Below are 16,636 nucleotides of genomic sequence, written 5' to 3'. Positions count from 1 at the left end.
CCTCCCCTACTCACATCAGCGATGTTCCCTGGTGGTCTAGCGACATCGGGGCAGGAAAGAGCCCCCTCTTTCCTGCCCAGCGCGCTGCTCTCCGTCCTCCTCCGTCCTCCTGTATCCTGCCTGACGGTCTCGGCGAGATTCAAAATGGCCGCCGATACTCTCGGTGGCCATTTTGAATATCGCCGAGACCGTCAGGCAGCATACAGGAGGACGGAGGAGGACGGAGAGCAGCGCGCTGGGCAGGAAAGAGGGGGCTCTTTCCTGCCCCGACGTCGCTAGACCACCAGGGAACATCGCTGATGTGAGTAGGGGAGGGCGATCCTGAACTCAGACAAGACGCACCGGAGCACCTAGGTTTTAGAGGAGGGAAAAAGGAAAATTTTTTTTTTCCTATTTCCCTCCTCTAAAACCTAGGTGCGTCTTATGGTCCGGTGCGTCTTATAGTCCGAAAAATACGGTACATTAGATTTAACATTTGTATTCTTATAGCTCCATGCTGCACTTGGGTTCAAAGCACGTTGCATCTGTTGTAATTTACTGTGAGGTTTATGGTATCGTGTTCATTTACTGACCATAGTCCCTAAAGAATGTAAAGAAAACCACAGAAGGTATCCCACACCCCAAAAGCTAAAACATTGGATTTTAAAACTCAGATTTGTAACTTATGTCAAAGTTACCGAGAGAGCTTGTTTCCTCCCCGCTTCTGCACAGATACATTCAGTTTAAACAAACCCTGCATTCGGGAAAAGACTTGCAGACTATTTCTTGCCTATTCTCTGTACCTACCTCAGTAGGATTTGTACAATAAATGTCTAGTGAAATATCCCACGTGTATGTTCTGTACCCCAGGTAATTGAGATTTCAGAGAGATAAGTTTTAGGTTTCATGTGGATTTTCGTTGTTTCAGTGTCCAGTTGTTTGCTTATGATGTCACTCTTCTTTCTTTTATTGATGACTTGCTCCCTCTGCTGATCTTTGTGTGTACTACGTAGGTTACCGACGTCAGACAGGGGCGGGCCCAGGAGGAGAGAGACGCGCGACAGAAGCTGGGCGAAGGCAGGCATCAGCTTTCTTCTTGCCCGTGCAGCGCCTTCGGACAGAGGAGAGAGGTGCTGCACGGGCCCGGTAAGAGGGAGGGGGGCCCGATGGAGGAGGGGAATGGCGGCGACGACCCCAAGAGGGGGCGGGGCACAGGGCGGAGGATGTCGGGAGGCGGAGCTGAGGTGAGACAGAGTAGTGAGGAAGGGAGGGGGCAGGGGCTGCTAGAATTTTGCTTTTTCGGGGGGGGGGGAGCGGCGGAAAGTGGGGAGCAGCGGGGGGGGGGGGGGCAAGGCCGTCCGTACAGGACGCTCCTGATGAGCGCCCTTGCCCCCTCCCGACCCTTTTTTTAAATTTTTGTTTTGATTTGGGAGCCATGTGCTTGTGATTTGACTGTGTTTTGACTGTTTGTGGCATGCGCAGAGCAGCTAACATAACGCTTGGCTGCTCTGCGCATGATTTGGGGGCCGATTAACGATGTGTATTGTGATTCTTTAATACACTGTACGTTTCAATACCGATCTCAGCATGTGTGACTTTTTTTTTTGGTGCATTTTTCGTTATTTTAAAATCGTTAGGGACTTTAACGATTTAGATTTTTTTTACGTTTGGTTGCTGCATCTGCCTCTATATCCCAAAACAACTCTGTTAAGGTTGCACCAATGCTGGAAGGAGATTTTGGTTGAACTCATTTTTTTTTTAGATAAACTGCTAAACTCTAGGCCAGCAGTTAAACTGGTGGACCATATAGGAATATTGCTATACATTGTCAATTGTAATGATTTCTTTTTGCTTACTTGGTATAGGCATCATCAGTAACGCCTCTGAAGCCACTGATTGTTTCCTGTATGATATTGTTTCAAGACATATTTCTATGGTATCGCATGTATTGTCTTATGCTGCAAACACAAGATCCTAAAGTTCATCCAGTCCCACACACAGTATACCCTATGCAGCTCAACATAGCAACCTGCCAGAGATCTGATGATGTGCCAGATCAAATATGGACCAGTTGTCCAGTACATGGGTGACCTGTTGATTGTGTAGTGTTCGCCTGAAGGTTCTTGACAGCGGGTTGCAAATGCCCCTGAAATCTGTCACCTGCTTGAAGCTGTGTGGAGGCCAAGAAAAGTCGCTGTGATGCACTGTAGGGCCCATACAGGGAAGACAGATTCAATAGCCCGGGGCAACTGACGTGCGGACGAGGCAGCCAAGAAAGCCTGTCAAGAACCCTACCCCCCTGAACCTACTCCTCATCCATCTCCCTGAAGAAACCCCCGCATTTGCAGAAACTCCCCCAACAGGGAGTCTTGAAATCTACCAGAAGCCAGGAACCCCCGAGTACCAACCAGTTCAGGACTTGAGGAAAGTGAATAATCAGGTTGTGGGTATCGTTGCTTTTGTACCTAATCCCTACTCCATTTTAGCCCAAGCACCAGCCCAAACCACGTGGTACAGTACGAGTACGGGCCTGTCGTCCAGTATGTAGACGACCTGTTGGTGGCCCGGGAAATGTACACGGACTGTGCAGAAGCTACCCTTTACCTCTTGACAATCCTGGAAGCCCTAGGGTACCGAGCCCGCCGAAAGAAGGCACAGATATGCGACATCGAAGTCGCGTACCCGGGATTTCGCCTCCGAGAAGGAACCCGGAGGCTCGGTACACCCCGTACCCAAGCTATCCGCAACCAACCCATTCCTGCAAATAAGAAAGAACTGTGTGCGCTACTGGGGGCAGCCGGATACTGCCAGATCTGGATCATTAATTTCGCTGTTTTGCCCCAAGACCTGTATACCAAACTGAGAGGGCCTGAACCCGAGGCCCAACCCTTCCAGTGGGAAAAACATGAATTGAAGGCCTTAGCAGGTTTGAAAACAGCCCTTGTATCCCCCCCCCAGCACTTGGACTCCCAGATGTAACGAAGCCTTACCTTCTTGCGGAAGAAGGCGGGGTCTGTGGGAAGTGGAATACTTCCAAATGTTGCCTGACCATTGATGATACTGCAGCTGCGGTACTAAATATAGCTAATGACATTAGAAAGTTTGCACATGTTTCCGTCCAGAGATGGACATCTATGCTTGGTGGGATTCTCTCTTTGGGGGCACGTGGTGGCATAAATTAATATTTTTCGGTGTCTATCTGTTTGGGGGCCTTGTATTCTTACCCTGTTTACTTCCATGTGTTTTATCTTTTGCTCGCAGGGCTATGGCACGTATTGCTGACCAGCGCGCTCTGCAAATTATGTGTCTCTAGATGTATTGCCTCCAGATGTATTCCCCCATCTCGCAATCCGACGCTGATGACGCTGAAGCTGATTTCCCTCTTCCTGAGATTGATGGGCCGCCTTCCTTGTGACGACAAAGTCCAGCTACAAAGGGGGGGGGACACCTTTAGGGACCCCCCGTCTCAACCCCGGCGAAGTACCCAACGGCTGCGCAAGGACCTAGGGCCCTCCTATTGCTTCTTTACGCTAACTCTCCCTGTTTTTCTCTTCCTTTTCAGGACTCTTGGAGGTGATACTCTCCACCGGAATGGATGTTCAAGTATCAAAAGGGGGGAATTGTAGGAGTGGACAAGCAAACACTGTGCACGGCCTGCAGCCATCACTAGACTGGCAGGACAACCTCAAGCTCTGTGCATACTACCTATGGACTTTGCTCTTTGCACACAACTTATGGACCTTGCCTTCTCTGTGGCATACTTTGTACTTGAATGTTTACTGAACATTTGCATCTCCTTGTATTGTGCCTTAACCATCAACTGTCAGCTCCTGTTAGCTAGATAGATAACTGTTTGAGACAGGATGCAGACGCATTAGATAAAGAACGTTACACACTGTTTACTTTATCTGGACTTTTGCACTAACAGGATTTTCTATTTGGACTTTGCATTCGCATCTTTGCTTTGTACCAAAACCTCAGCTTTCATATAATGAGCCTAGACTAAGACCTAAACCTGTGCAGTTTGGACTTTTACTAGTAGTATGTATTTGTTAACCAGCAGCTAGATAACAACTTGTACAGTAGTAGTCAGCAATTTAGGGTTGTAGGGAAGGCAGCTGGCTCTGCCAGCGCAGTCTCGTGATCCGTGCATAGAGGCTGTATTGTGTAAATGTGCTGGAACACTACAATAAGTTACTGTTTTGCTGAAACTGGAGTCAGTTTATACTAGAGTTAGATTTTGCTGTAAAGGACAATCTATTGTGCTTAGCTAAAAGAAGCTGGAACTTGTGCTGCTTATCATACCAGTGTTGGAAATAGAAGGTTGTGTGCAAAGCCAAAGATAAGTTTCGTTTCCTGGGTTCTGTGTAAGATCCTCTGTCTGTAACTGCGCATGACTACTGATAAGAGTGTATAAGAACGAGTGTCAGGTGACGCTGGGGAGCAGTATCCTGAGACTAAACTCAGTGCTGTTCATAAAGCTGTCATGCCTTTGGAACCAATTTGCCTCTTGTCTCCTGTTACAAGGACACATTCTGTTGTAAATTTCTTTTCTGACCCAGGCGTCACGCTTCCATTCCACCACACTCATCACCACTTTCCACACTTGTATTCTGTCAAAAATTGGGAGATTTAAATTGAATATCTTTATTGAGAATGAAATCCTTCCAAGTCCCAAATCTCTGCTTGAATTCATCCTCTTTTGCATATCTCTCAAAGAATCTAGGACAAAGATAGGGAAAAAGAATGGTTTAAATCAGGTCACATGGTGAAGGTACTTTAGCAGAAAACAAAATTTAAACATAACAACTGGAGGTGGACCTTGAGTTTCACAGATCAGTTTTCTAACCCAGGACCATACAGAGCTGGAATCGACCCCTCGGCACCCCTGCCCCATCCACTATGCCATTGCCAAGAAGAAGAGACAATGGATGCAAAACAAATTTTGGTGCCCCATCAACTCATGCCCCCTTGGCACCCCTGCCCTGTCCACTGTGCCATGGCCAAGAAGAAGAGGCAATGGATACAAAGCAAATGTTTGTGCTTCTCCGCCTTCCTTGTGCCCTGTGCTCTGCTCACACAGCCCTCAGTACAGCCCTGTCCTAATCACACTAGATGACACTGCCAAGATTTCAGTTTACCTTTTCAGTTCCTATCTACTCTACTTGCTCAAAACAAATGAGTAAATATTGAATTAATCTGTTGTAACAGACCTTTACTCATTCCCTGGATGAAGAAACCATATAAAAGCCTCTAGCCACAGTTTCACCACACCTACAACTGATGGTGTTTGCCTGCAAGAAGTTTTGCAAAGAGGGATCCCTTTTCTTTTTCTTCACATAACGGGGAAAGGGGTAATCATGCTGAGCATCACCTTCTTGTTGCTCTTTGTAAGCCTTCCTGGACTCTCTCATGAGCAAGGTGAGTCTAGCAGCTATAACTACTTGAAAGCTGACCAGCAGAGATTCTTTTTTGAAATTTTGTGTTTTTGCTGTATACTTCCTAGATTTTTAAGGATAGGTGATTCAAGAAATATATGAAATGAAATGAAATGAAAATGATTTGGAGCAGTTTGCCACCTTTATTGAGACATCAACCAAATGATATAATTTTTGTCAGCTCTTAAAAGCTAATCTGACAGATTTTTGCAGTAGTCTATAATGTTATTTTGTGTTGTGCTATATGCATATATTTGGGTGCCATTGCTACATCCTAGAAATGTCTAGCATGTCTCTTTGTAACTGCATTGAACTGTTTGCTAAATGGCAGAATATACATTTTTAGTTTAAATATCAGAATCATCTTTAGGGTCTGCATTCAAAGTTGTAAATGTGCTCTAAAAAGTCAGGAAACAAAGATACATAGCTGTATCTAGGGGAGTGCAAACAGTGTAATGGAACAGGGTTTAGACCAAACTGTAGGTGATGATATGCATTGATAGAGCTGTTCGTACTGCCCTCTTGTTGAAAGGTGATAGTTGGAGGGAAACAGGGCCATACCAAGGGCTGTGATAGCAAGGAGCAAGGTGGTGCCAAAATTGCTGTCTGCACATTGTGTCCTCTTCTTAGTCATGGTGCAGTGGACAGGGCGGGGGCTCCAGGGGGCATGTCACACATGGAACAGTTCTGGCTCGATACAGTACTGGAGGGACGTAAAGAGTGGTGTTTTCCACTGGTTTATCACAGGGTACGGTATTTTCAGCCCACAGCATTGCACAGCTTAAGACCACAAGAATCTAAGAAGTGCCTTGCTAAGTCATACCAATGGTCCATTAAGACCTGTATCCTGTCTCTGACCGTGGCTAGTCCGCAAGCCTGGCTTTGGGCAACATAGACAACTGCCTAAGGTGCCAAAAAGGCACCAAATACCTGGGCTACACAGGAGCCTGATTATTCCTGATTTAGGGCAGTGCTCTCTGATTTTTGCAGGAGAAACCTTCCCTCCCTACCACTCTCCAGTCCTGCCTGTGGGCATCAACATCTTATCAGGCTCTGACAGTCTGGATCTCTTCAAAACTAGAAGATCCTAATTGAGTGATCTATTCCTTATAGCTCACTCAAAGAAAGAAGAAGTAACGAGTCACAAGTTTACCTGTTAGTAATTTCTCTGTAGATTTGTCCTTCAGAAACTTGAACAAATCTCGTTCAACCCCAACTATAAAGATCACATCATTATGACAATAAATTTTATGCATTGTTTGAAAAATGCTTCCTTAAATTTATTTTAAATTTGCTCCCAGTTAATTTCATGTCCCACTACTATGTAAAAGGATAAATAACTGTTCCCAAGTCATTAATTCTACACTACTCATGATTTTATAACCCTTTATCATATTTCCTCTGAGTTGTCTTTTCTCCAAGTTGAAGAGTGTTAAACCAGGGCTTCCAGAAAACACACTCACCAGTATACCACTTGTTAAAGACCAAAAATGTATGATTTTTTTTCTTTGACACACCTTCAACTGAAGAGAAGCCTAACAATTACTGCTTTCAAATTTTTCAGTGTCTGAGCAACCTGAATTTGGGACTGTGACAGTTCAGAGTTCCACTGATTCAGGTAAATACTTTAATTCTCTCATGCGATGGAAGATATATTGAGGCATATTTTACAGGTAAGCGTACTGATATGTAGAGTCTGGGAGGAGCACTGGCAGGACTCTATATACAGGTAACTTATAGAATATTATAAGTTATATACCTATCTCTGGCAGTTAGACATGAGTGCTTACACTAGCTCTGTTTCCAGTTTTATTTTTCATTTGATACACTGCCCATCGAAATAACCATTTAGGTAGTTTATATGTACATTATAATTAATAAAAGTGAGGAAAGGAACTACAGTAATTGTAGAGAAAAAGTTAGAATCATGTGAGGATACAGCTGCTATTGCAATCCATAGCCAGAAATGAAAATTGTGAGGGCCTAAACTATTAACTGCCTTAGGGCCCTGGTTACTAAGCAGCGTTATAGGCACACTAACATTTTTAACACACATTAAACATGTGGAGGAGTGGCCTAGTGGTTAAAGCACAGGTCTTGTAATCCAGAGGTGGCCAGTTCAAATCCCACTGCTGCTCCTTGATCTTGGGCAAATCACCTAATGCTCCATGGCCTCAAGTACAAGCTTAGATTGTGAGCCCTCCTGGGACAGAGAAATATCCAGAGTACCTGAATGTAACTACTGAAAAAGGTATGAGCAAAATCTAAATAAATAATACCCCTATATAGGTATCTAAATGGTTAGCATGCACACTAAGTTTAGGCTCACTAATGCACCTTAGTAAAGATGACACTTTAAGGTAGGTTTAAAAATACATTTCTTTCCAAAATCTTATATGTGTTTTTAAAACCGCCTTAAAACTATGATATGAGGGTTCGGTACAAAGGTTAAAAGGGAGATTGTTCTATAAAGACGGAGCTACAACTGGGAATATGGAAGAGCATATAGAATCAATGGTCAAAGGATGGAATCATTAAGAGAGATTGTTGTGCTGATTATAGTGAATGAGAAGGCATATAAGGTATAAAGTAGGCAGAACAGAGTAGAGGTTCTCCGACAATGTGAATTTTATGGACTAGAGTCACAATTTTGTAAGGAATTCTTGCTGATATTGGAAACCAATATTCTTGCTGCAATAGCAACATAACATGGTCCTAGTTTAGCCCCTATAATCATAAGTACATAAGTATTGCCACACTGAGACAGACCAAAGGTCCATCAAGTCCAGGATCCTGTTTCCAACAGTAGCCAATCCAGGTCACAAATACCTGGCAAGATTCCGAAAAAGTTCAATACATTTTATGCTGCTTATCCCAGAAATAAACAGTGGATTTTCCCCAAGTCATTTTAATAATGGTCTATGGACTTTTCCTTTAGGAAGCTGTCTAAACCTTTTTAAACCCCGCTAAGCTAACTGCCTTTACCACATTCTCTGGCAATGAACTCCAGTTTAATTACATGTTGAGTAAAAAACGTTTTCTCCAATTCGTATTAAATTTACTACTTTGTACCTTCATCGCATGCCCCTACTGCTAGTATTTTTGGAAAGAGTAAACAAATGATTCACGTCTACCCGTTCCACTCCACTCATTATTTTATAGACCTCTATCATCTCTCCCCACAGCCTTCTTTTCTCCAAGCTGAAGAGCTCTAACTGCTTCAGCCTTTCCTCATAGGGAAGTCATCCCATCCCTTTTATCATTTTCGTCACCCTTCTCTGTACCTTTTCTAATTCCACTAAATCTTTTTTGAAATGCGGTGACCAGAATTTAACACAATATTCGAGGTGCGGTTGCACCATGGACCAATGCAAAGGCATTATAACATCCTCACTTTTGTTTTCCATTCCTTTCCTAATAATACCTAACATTCTATTTGCTTTCTTAGCTGCCGCAGCACACTGAGCACAGGATTTCAACGTATCATCAACAACGAGATCCCTTTCTTGGTCAGTGACTCCTAACGTGGACCATTGCATTACATAGCTATAGTTCAGGTTCCTCTTTCCCACATGCATCACTTTGCTCTTGCTCACATTAAACGTCATCTGCCATTTAGACACCTAAGTCTCCCAAGGTTCTCTTGTAAATTTTCACAATCCTCTTGCAATTTAACAACTTTGAATAACTTTGTGTCGTCAGCAAATTTAATTACCTCACTAGTTATTCCCATCTCTAGATCATTCATAAATATGATAAAAAAAGCAGCGGTCCCAGCACAGACCCTGTGGAACCCCACTACCTACCCTTCTCCATTGAGAATTCTGACCATTTAACTCTACTCTCTATTTTCTATCCTTCAACCAGTTTTTAATCCACAATAAGACACTACCTCCTATCCCATGACTCTCCAATTTCTTCTGGAGTCTTTCATGAGGTACTTTGTCAAGTGCCTTTTGAAAATCCAGATACACAATATCAACCGGGTCACCTTTATCCACGTTTGTTCACCCCTTCAATGAAATGCAATAGATTGGTGAGGCAAGATTTTCCTTCACTAAATCTATGTTGGCTTTGTCTCATTAATCCATGCTTTTCAATATGCTCTCTAATTTTGTTCTTTATAATAGTCTCTACCATTTTGCCTGGCACCGACGTCAGGCTCACCGGTCTATAATTTTCCAGATCCCCTCTGGAGCCTTTTTAAAATATCGGCGTTACATTGGCCACCCTCCAATGTTCTGGTACCTTGCTCGATTCTAAAGATAAATTACATATTACTAACAATAGTTCCGCCAGTTCATTTTTCAATTCTATCAGTACTCTGAGATGAATACCATCCGGTCCAGGCGATTTGCTACTCTTCAATTTGTCAAATTGCCCCATTACATCCTCTAGGTTTATAGAGATTTCATTCAGTTTCTCTGACTCGTCAGCTTTGAATATCATTTCTGGCACTGGTAACTCTCTCCCAAATCTTCTTCGGTGAAGACCGAAGCAAAGAATTAATTTAATCTCTCCACTATGGCTTTGTCTTCCCTGGTTGCCACTTTTACCCCTCAGTCATCTAGCATTCCAACCAATTCTTTTGCCACCTTCTTGCTTTTAATATACCTAAAAAATATTTTTACTATGTGTTTTTGCCTCCAAAGCAATCTTTTTGTCAAAGTCCCTCTTTGTCTTCCTTATCAGCGCTTTGCATTTGACCTGACTTTCCTTATGCTGTTTCTTATTATTTTCAGTCTATTCCGTCTTCCATTTTCTGAAGGATTTTCTTTTAGCTCTAATAGCTTCCTTCACCTCATTTTTTAACCATGCCAGCTGTCATTTGGTCGTCCTCCCTTCTTTTTTAATACATGGAATATATTTGGCCTGGGCTACTAGGATAGTATTTTTGAACAGCATCCATGCCAGATGTAAATTTTTGACCCTCGCAGCTGCTCCTCTAAGTTTTTTTTTCATCATTCTCATTTTATCATAGTCTCCTTTTTGAAAGTTAAACGCTAACGTATTGGATTTCCTGTGTATACTTACTCCAAAGCTAATATCAAATCTGATCACTGTTATCAAGTGGCTCCATCACCATTACCTCCTGCACCAGATCATGCACTCAACTAAGGACTAGGTCTAGAATTTTTCCTTCTCTTGTCAGCTCCTGTACCAGCTGCTCCATAAAGCAGTCCTTGATTTTCTCAAGGAATTTTACCTCCCTAGCATGCCCCAATGTTACATTTACCCAGTCAATATTGGGGTAATTGAAATCACCCATTATTATTGTGTTGCCCAATTTGTTAGCCTCCCTAATTTCTGATATTTCTACATCCGTCTGTTCATCCTGGCCCAGTGGACAGTAGTACACTCCTATCACTGTCCTTTTCCCCTTTACACATGGAATTTCAATCCATAGGGATTTCAAGATATGTTGTGTTTCCTGCAGAATTTTCAATCTATTTGATTCAAGGTCCTCCTTAACATTCAGCGCTACCCCTCCACCAATTTGATCCACCCTATCATTATGATATAATTTGAATCCATTGGTTATCCTCCTTCCACCAGGTCTCAGAGATGCCTATTATATCTAATTTTTCATTTAGTGCAATATATTCTTACTCTCCCATCTTATTTCTTAGGCTTCTGGCATTCGCATAAAGACATTTCAAACTATGTTTGTTGTTCCTATTTACATCATGCTCAGTACTTGGCAGTATTAATTTTTTTTTTGTTATATTTGTACCCTGCGCTTTCCCACTCATGGCAGGCTCTATGCGGCAGGCAATGGAGGGTTAAGTGACTTGCCCAGAGTCACAAGGCTGCCTATGCCGGGAATCGAACTCAGTTCCTTCAGTTCCCCAGGATCAAAGTCCACCACTCTAACCACTAGGCCACTCCTCCACTAATTTGCAAGCGTTTGTCTGATTTTTATTTTTATTTAAGGACACCTGATCTATTACAGTCTCTTTTGCAACCTCACTATCGATACCCAATCTTCCCTGTTTTGGTGATATCTTTGAAAGATACCTTATTCCGAACCATGCGCTTTTGAGCAACTGTCAGCCTTCCCCCAGTTTCTAGTTTAAAAGCTGCTTTTTTTAAATGCCAATGCCAGCAGCCTGGCCTACCCTGGCTAAGGTGGAGCCCATCCTTTTGGAATAGGCTCATCCTTCCCCAGAATGTTGCCCAGTTCCTAACAAATCTAAAACCCTCCTCCCTGCACCATTGTTTCATCCACGCATTGAGACTCTGCCTGTCTCTTGGGCCCTGCCCATGGAACGGGTAGCACTATTTGAGCTTTCTACCTAACAGCCTAAATTTAAGTTCCAGAACCTCTCTCCCACATTTTCCTATGTCATTGGTACCCACATGTACCAAGACAGCCGGCTCCTCCCCAGCACTATCTAAAATCCTATCTAGGTGACACGTGAGGTCCGCCACTTTCGCACCAGGCAGGCAAGTGACCAGGCAACCCTCACGTCCACCAGCCACCCAGCCATCTACATGCCTAATAATCAAATCACCAACTACAACAGCCATCCTAAACCTTCCTACCTGGGCAGTAGCTCCTGGAGACACATCCTCAGTGTGAGAGGATATTGCATTCCCTGGTGTGCTGGTCCTGTCTACAGGATTACTTCCAGCCTCACCAGGATGATGCTATCCTTTCAGAAGGCCTCCCTTCGCCAAGGAAGCACAGGGGCTCCCAGATTGGAGGTGGGACTTCTCTACAATTTCCCTGTAGGCCTCCTCTATGTACCTCTCTGTCTCCCTCAGCTCCTCCAAGTCTAGCCTCAAGAGAACGATCGCGTTCTTTGAGAGCTAGGAGCTCTTTGCATTGAGCACACACATGGGAGATAATCATATATGTGACACCCAATGCAAAAGACTGGATAGCACCCCTCTCGCTGCTGGACTACTGACTGCATCTTAGTATTATAGAGTTGTTTAATTAAAACTTCTTGAGGTACTAAGGATATCAGATGAATATAATGATCCTTTTGACTGGTGTAATTTCTAATTTATTTACGGTTTGCTTCTCAGAAACTAATTAAATGTAATTCAGACCCTAATGAAAATTTAAAATTCCCCTCTTGTTATCTTAATTAGAATAATTGACTATAAATGGAGAGTTGAGTTAGGGGTGGGTAGGAATGAGGGCTGAATTGGGCCTTTCTGTGTCTTCTAGAGACTATCTGTTAATGCTGTGGCAGAAACTTCAAGTTTTAAAACTATGGGGAAAGGGGTATGGAGACTAGCTAAAAAGGTTTGCTTGCTTTTTTAATTCTAAAATTAAAATTCTAACTGTGTTTATCAATATCCTACAATTCCTCTTTTAAACCCTAATCTTTAAGCTGTGACAGAAACTTCAAGTTTCAAAACTATGGGGAAAAGTGTATGGAGGCTAGCTAAAAAAGTTTTCTTTTCTTTTTTTATTTTAAAATTCTAACTATGTTTATCAATATCCTACAATTCCTCTTTTAAACCCTAATCTTTAAACTGTGACAGAAACTTCAAAGTTTCAAAACTATGGGGAAAAGGGTATAGAGACTAGCTAAAAAAGTTTTCTTTTCTTTTTTTATTTTAAAATTCTGTGTTTATCAATATCCTACAATTCCTCTTTTAAACCCTAATCTTTAAATTACCAAGATCAGAATAAAAAAATTTCACTTACCCACAGAGATGTCATCGTCTCTCAGAACTTCTCATCTTAACCGCAGTATTTTGTATAAGCTATGGATGGTGTAAGTGCTTATGACTAATCACATATGCATATGTATGCCCAGTTATGCTAGTATTCTGTAAAGGAAAGGGAATGCAACTTGATATACTGCCTTTCTGTGGTTTTTGCAACTACATTCAAAGTAGTTTATTTGGAGGGGCATAATCGAACGGGGCACCCAAGTTTTCCCGAGGGCGTCCTCGCAGAACGGCCCCACGAAGGGGCGGGGAAACTGCCGCCTTTTGAAAAAGAAAAAAATAAGGTAAACATGGGGAAGAGGGTTGAGGAAAGAAAGGGAGAGTGCTGCCTGAGGCCCCTGCCTCAGTTGGCCTAATGGTAGGGCCGCTATTGACTCTCAGCTACTGTTCTTAGGAGTTAGAGCCTCAATTCTATATATGGCACCGAAATTTGGGCAGGGATATAAATTACCGTTAAGCGCTATTTTATAAACAGCGCTCAGAGTTGGGCACCATTTATAGAATGAAGTTTTGTGCCAGGATCTTCATCCAAGGACTTACACCAAGTAACAAATGGTGCAAATGTTCACACCTAAATTACATGCGGATCTCCCTTATTCTATAAAACTGCGCATAAATTCCAGGAATGCCCCTGATCCACCCATGCCCCTCCCATGGTTGTGCCCTCTTTTTGGATCCACATGTAAAATTTACGCTTGGATCCTGGCACCTAAAAATGTGTGTGCAAATTTTAATTAATGCCAATTAGCACCAATAATTATTAACGGCCAATTATTGCTTCTAATTAGCTTATCAATTAAATTGCACATGCAAGTTGGGTGTACGCTCATATTTACATGCACAATTTTCAGCGCTGTATATAGAATTAGAGTGTAAATGTAAAATCCTAGCACTGTCTTTGGCACACAAATACCAGAAACTTTAATTATTGATTTACCTTTTTTTATTTTTCAGAAGTTGTACCAACTCATTCCTGGCATGATTTAGATTCCACTAATACAGGTAAGTCCTTTCAGTCTTATACAGAAAAGGAGAGGCAATCGAGGTCCGTAGATCACAGCAATCAAAGAACAGAACGGATCTAGGTCAATGTTCAGAAACCACAAAGCTTTATTAAAAATAACCCAACGTGGCCACGTTGCCTCCCAAGAGGCTGCATCAGGGGATTTAATGTGCTAGAAGAAGGAGAAGCTTTGTTTTTTGAAACTATGATTATCAAGAATTTGTGCAGCAGCTGACAGCGATTCAGTGCTGCTGGATGCTACCACTGCTAGATGTATGTGCCCATAGGGACCCTAGTAGTGTAAAGTAAATCCCCTGATGCCGCCTCTTGGGATGCGAAATGTAAGCTGTACCCCTCTCACTCTGGCACCAGATGTCATCAGAAATAGAGCTCCAAATTTTCAGATGGCACTAGTCGTGACTCTGGGGCTCTACACCAGAATGGAAGGGACAAGCTACAAAAACTAACCTCTCCTCACAATCCCGTGAACCATGAGGGGAAAGAAAAACTAAATTCAGGATTATCCCCTTAGTTGAAGGAATCAATGAAACTCTATTATCTTACTATAAATAAAACAAGTTTATTTATCACATTCTGTTAATAATAAAAACTAGAATCAATAACATTTTTATTTCTAACCAAATTCCCTTCTATTCTTATCACAATACTAGTTAAACAATTTTTCAGACTCAGGTTTAATATATTAACTTGTTTTCTCTTATCTTTTTCTTTACTATTTTTTCCTCTATTCCTTCAAAGGTCACTTAGCTGATAACAGTTAGCTGGAGGTGTAGTCTGTCTTGCGGAGGGGCCCTTGTTGATTTTCCAACTTCCAGGTTCTTCTTTCCGGTCTTCTCTCTAAACCTATCCCTTAAAAACTTAATAGGAGGAAAAACCCTATCTATTCTCTCACGTTGTTTATACTTTTAGTTCTAGTGAATTATTAGTTAATACTTAGGGCCAATTAAACTATTTAAATAAAATTAAATAAAAATCCCTGTACTGCTTCAATCCTACGCTAAACATTCAATTCCCTAAACTGAAAAGGCTGATAACCCTTTCATTCCCTTGCATCCCACATTCCTTAATCACTTTCTTATTCTCACATGTATTCATACACTTTCCCCTATCATTCATACACTTCACTACCAACACCAATCACACTTCATACCCCCCAAGTTTATTATAATTGATCAAAAATTAAATAAATCCCTTTTCTGGCTTTTCCTTTCATTCACTATCACTCTCACACATTTTACCATCACCCTAGATTCACTTTTTAACTTCCAACCACCAATAATCTCACACTGACTCTCCCACACTGAGCTGCGTTTCCGCTCTCTTCAGTCACCAGCCTTTCACTGCAACTGCCAGTTAGCCTCATCTCCTAGGATACCAAGCTTTGGCTTGGGATTCCGAGCAGTGCTGACCAATCCCAAGCCTTTTCCAACATTCTAAACTCTCTAGCTGACCAGCGGAATCTTGAGTAGCACAGCAAAATCTCCATTTTATTTTATAATTTCCCATAGAGTTTAATGGGAAATTATAAAATAAAATTATAACTCCTTCCCAATTTCTCCAAAACACCCCAAATTTTCCCTGCCACTAAAACCCTGAATCCTCCATCTAACCATACTTTTAAATTTTAAAAATACCCCAATTTCCTATCCGCCGCACATTATCCCCTCTAACACCCCTCCAAAATTACCCAAATTTGTAAAACCCATTCCAAAAATTAATATACCCCTTCCTTAATCTACCCTGTCGAATTTAAGAATTTAACCCTTTATTAACCCCTTCAAACTAGCACCCCTCCAAAATACCCCCTAAAAATATTTAAATTTAAAAACTAACCCACCCCAAAAATCCAGAAAAATTCCCCGATCACAAATATGTAAACCAAATTTAAATTGAACCAACCCCTGATTTTTAAAAAATAAAAAACTGTATTTACTTAATTTAAAAATAAACAAAATAAAATTTCAGGTCAAAAGACCCCTTACCTTGTCCGTGATTTTCAGCACACTCGATGCCTACCCTCGGTTCCGGTCCCGGTGGTCCTGGGGCGAAAACGGATCCAAAAATAAAAAAAGAACCGAAGCCGGCCCAAAATTTAGGCCCCGGCTTCGGCCTACTCGCGAAGACGCGCGTCCGCCCGCACGTCACTCCCCCGACGTCCTCTCCACCGGCAGCCCTCTTTTCTTTCGGACTGCTGCCCTCTCTCTTCACCGGGAACGCTGGAGCGTCCCGGACTTCACAGACCGGCCCCCCCTTAAAGCGCCGGGAAGGTCTCCACTCCTTCCCGGTCTTATCTTATTTCGGCCCTCTACTCCATCTGGGGCCCGGAACGACGCCGTCTTCTCTTCTCGCCGGCCCCCACGCAGTACCCGGAGTGCCTCCAGCACTCCGGCTCGAAAACGTGCCCTCCTCCGTACCCGAGCGCTCGTACAGCGCTCCGACTCACTTTTGCAGGCCCGGGGACATTTCCAACCATCCCCGGACCCTGAAAAGTGCATCGCCTCGT

General features: G+C 42.6%; 1 protein-coding gene across 1 annotated transcript in view; it reads left to right on the top strand.

Moving 5' to 3' along the window:
• The first annotated feature begins 5,245 nt into the window (after nucleotides 1–5,245).
• The window catches only part of LOC115467264, a 145,507-nt gene continuing 134,116 nt past the window's right edge, over nucleotides 5,246–16,636 (top strand). Inside the window, 3 exon segments of the mRNA XM_030199080.1 lie at nucleotides 5,246–5,400; nucleotides 6,982–7,035; nucleotides 14,064–14,111. Of these exon segments, the coding sequence (XP_030054940.1) occupies nucleotides 5,340–5,400; nucleotides 6,982–7,035; nucleotides 14,064–14,111 (163 nt within the window). The 5' untranslated portion in view covers nucleotides 5,246–5,339.

The sequence above is a fragment of the Microcaecilia unicolor genome, chromosome 3 (genome assembly GCF_901765095.1).
Source record: "Microcaecilia unicolor chromosome 3, aMicUni1.1, whole genome shotgun sequence".
Classification (NCBI taxonomy): domain Eukaryota; kingdom Metazoa; phylum Chordata; class Amphibia; order Gymnophiona; family Siphonopidae; genus Microcaecilia; species Microcaecilia unicolor.
This window is presented reverse-complemented; position numbering and strand designations above follow the sequence as displayed.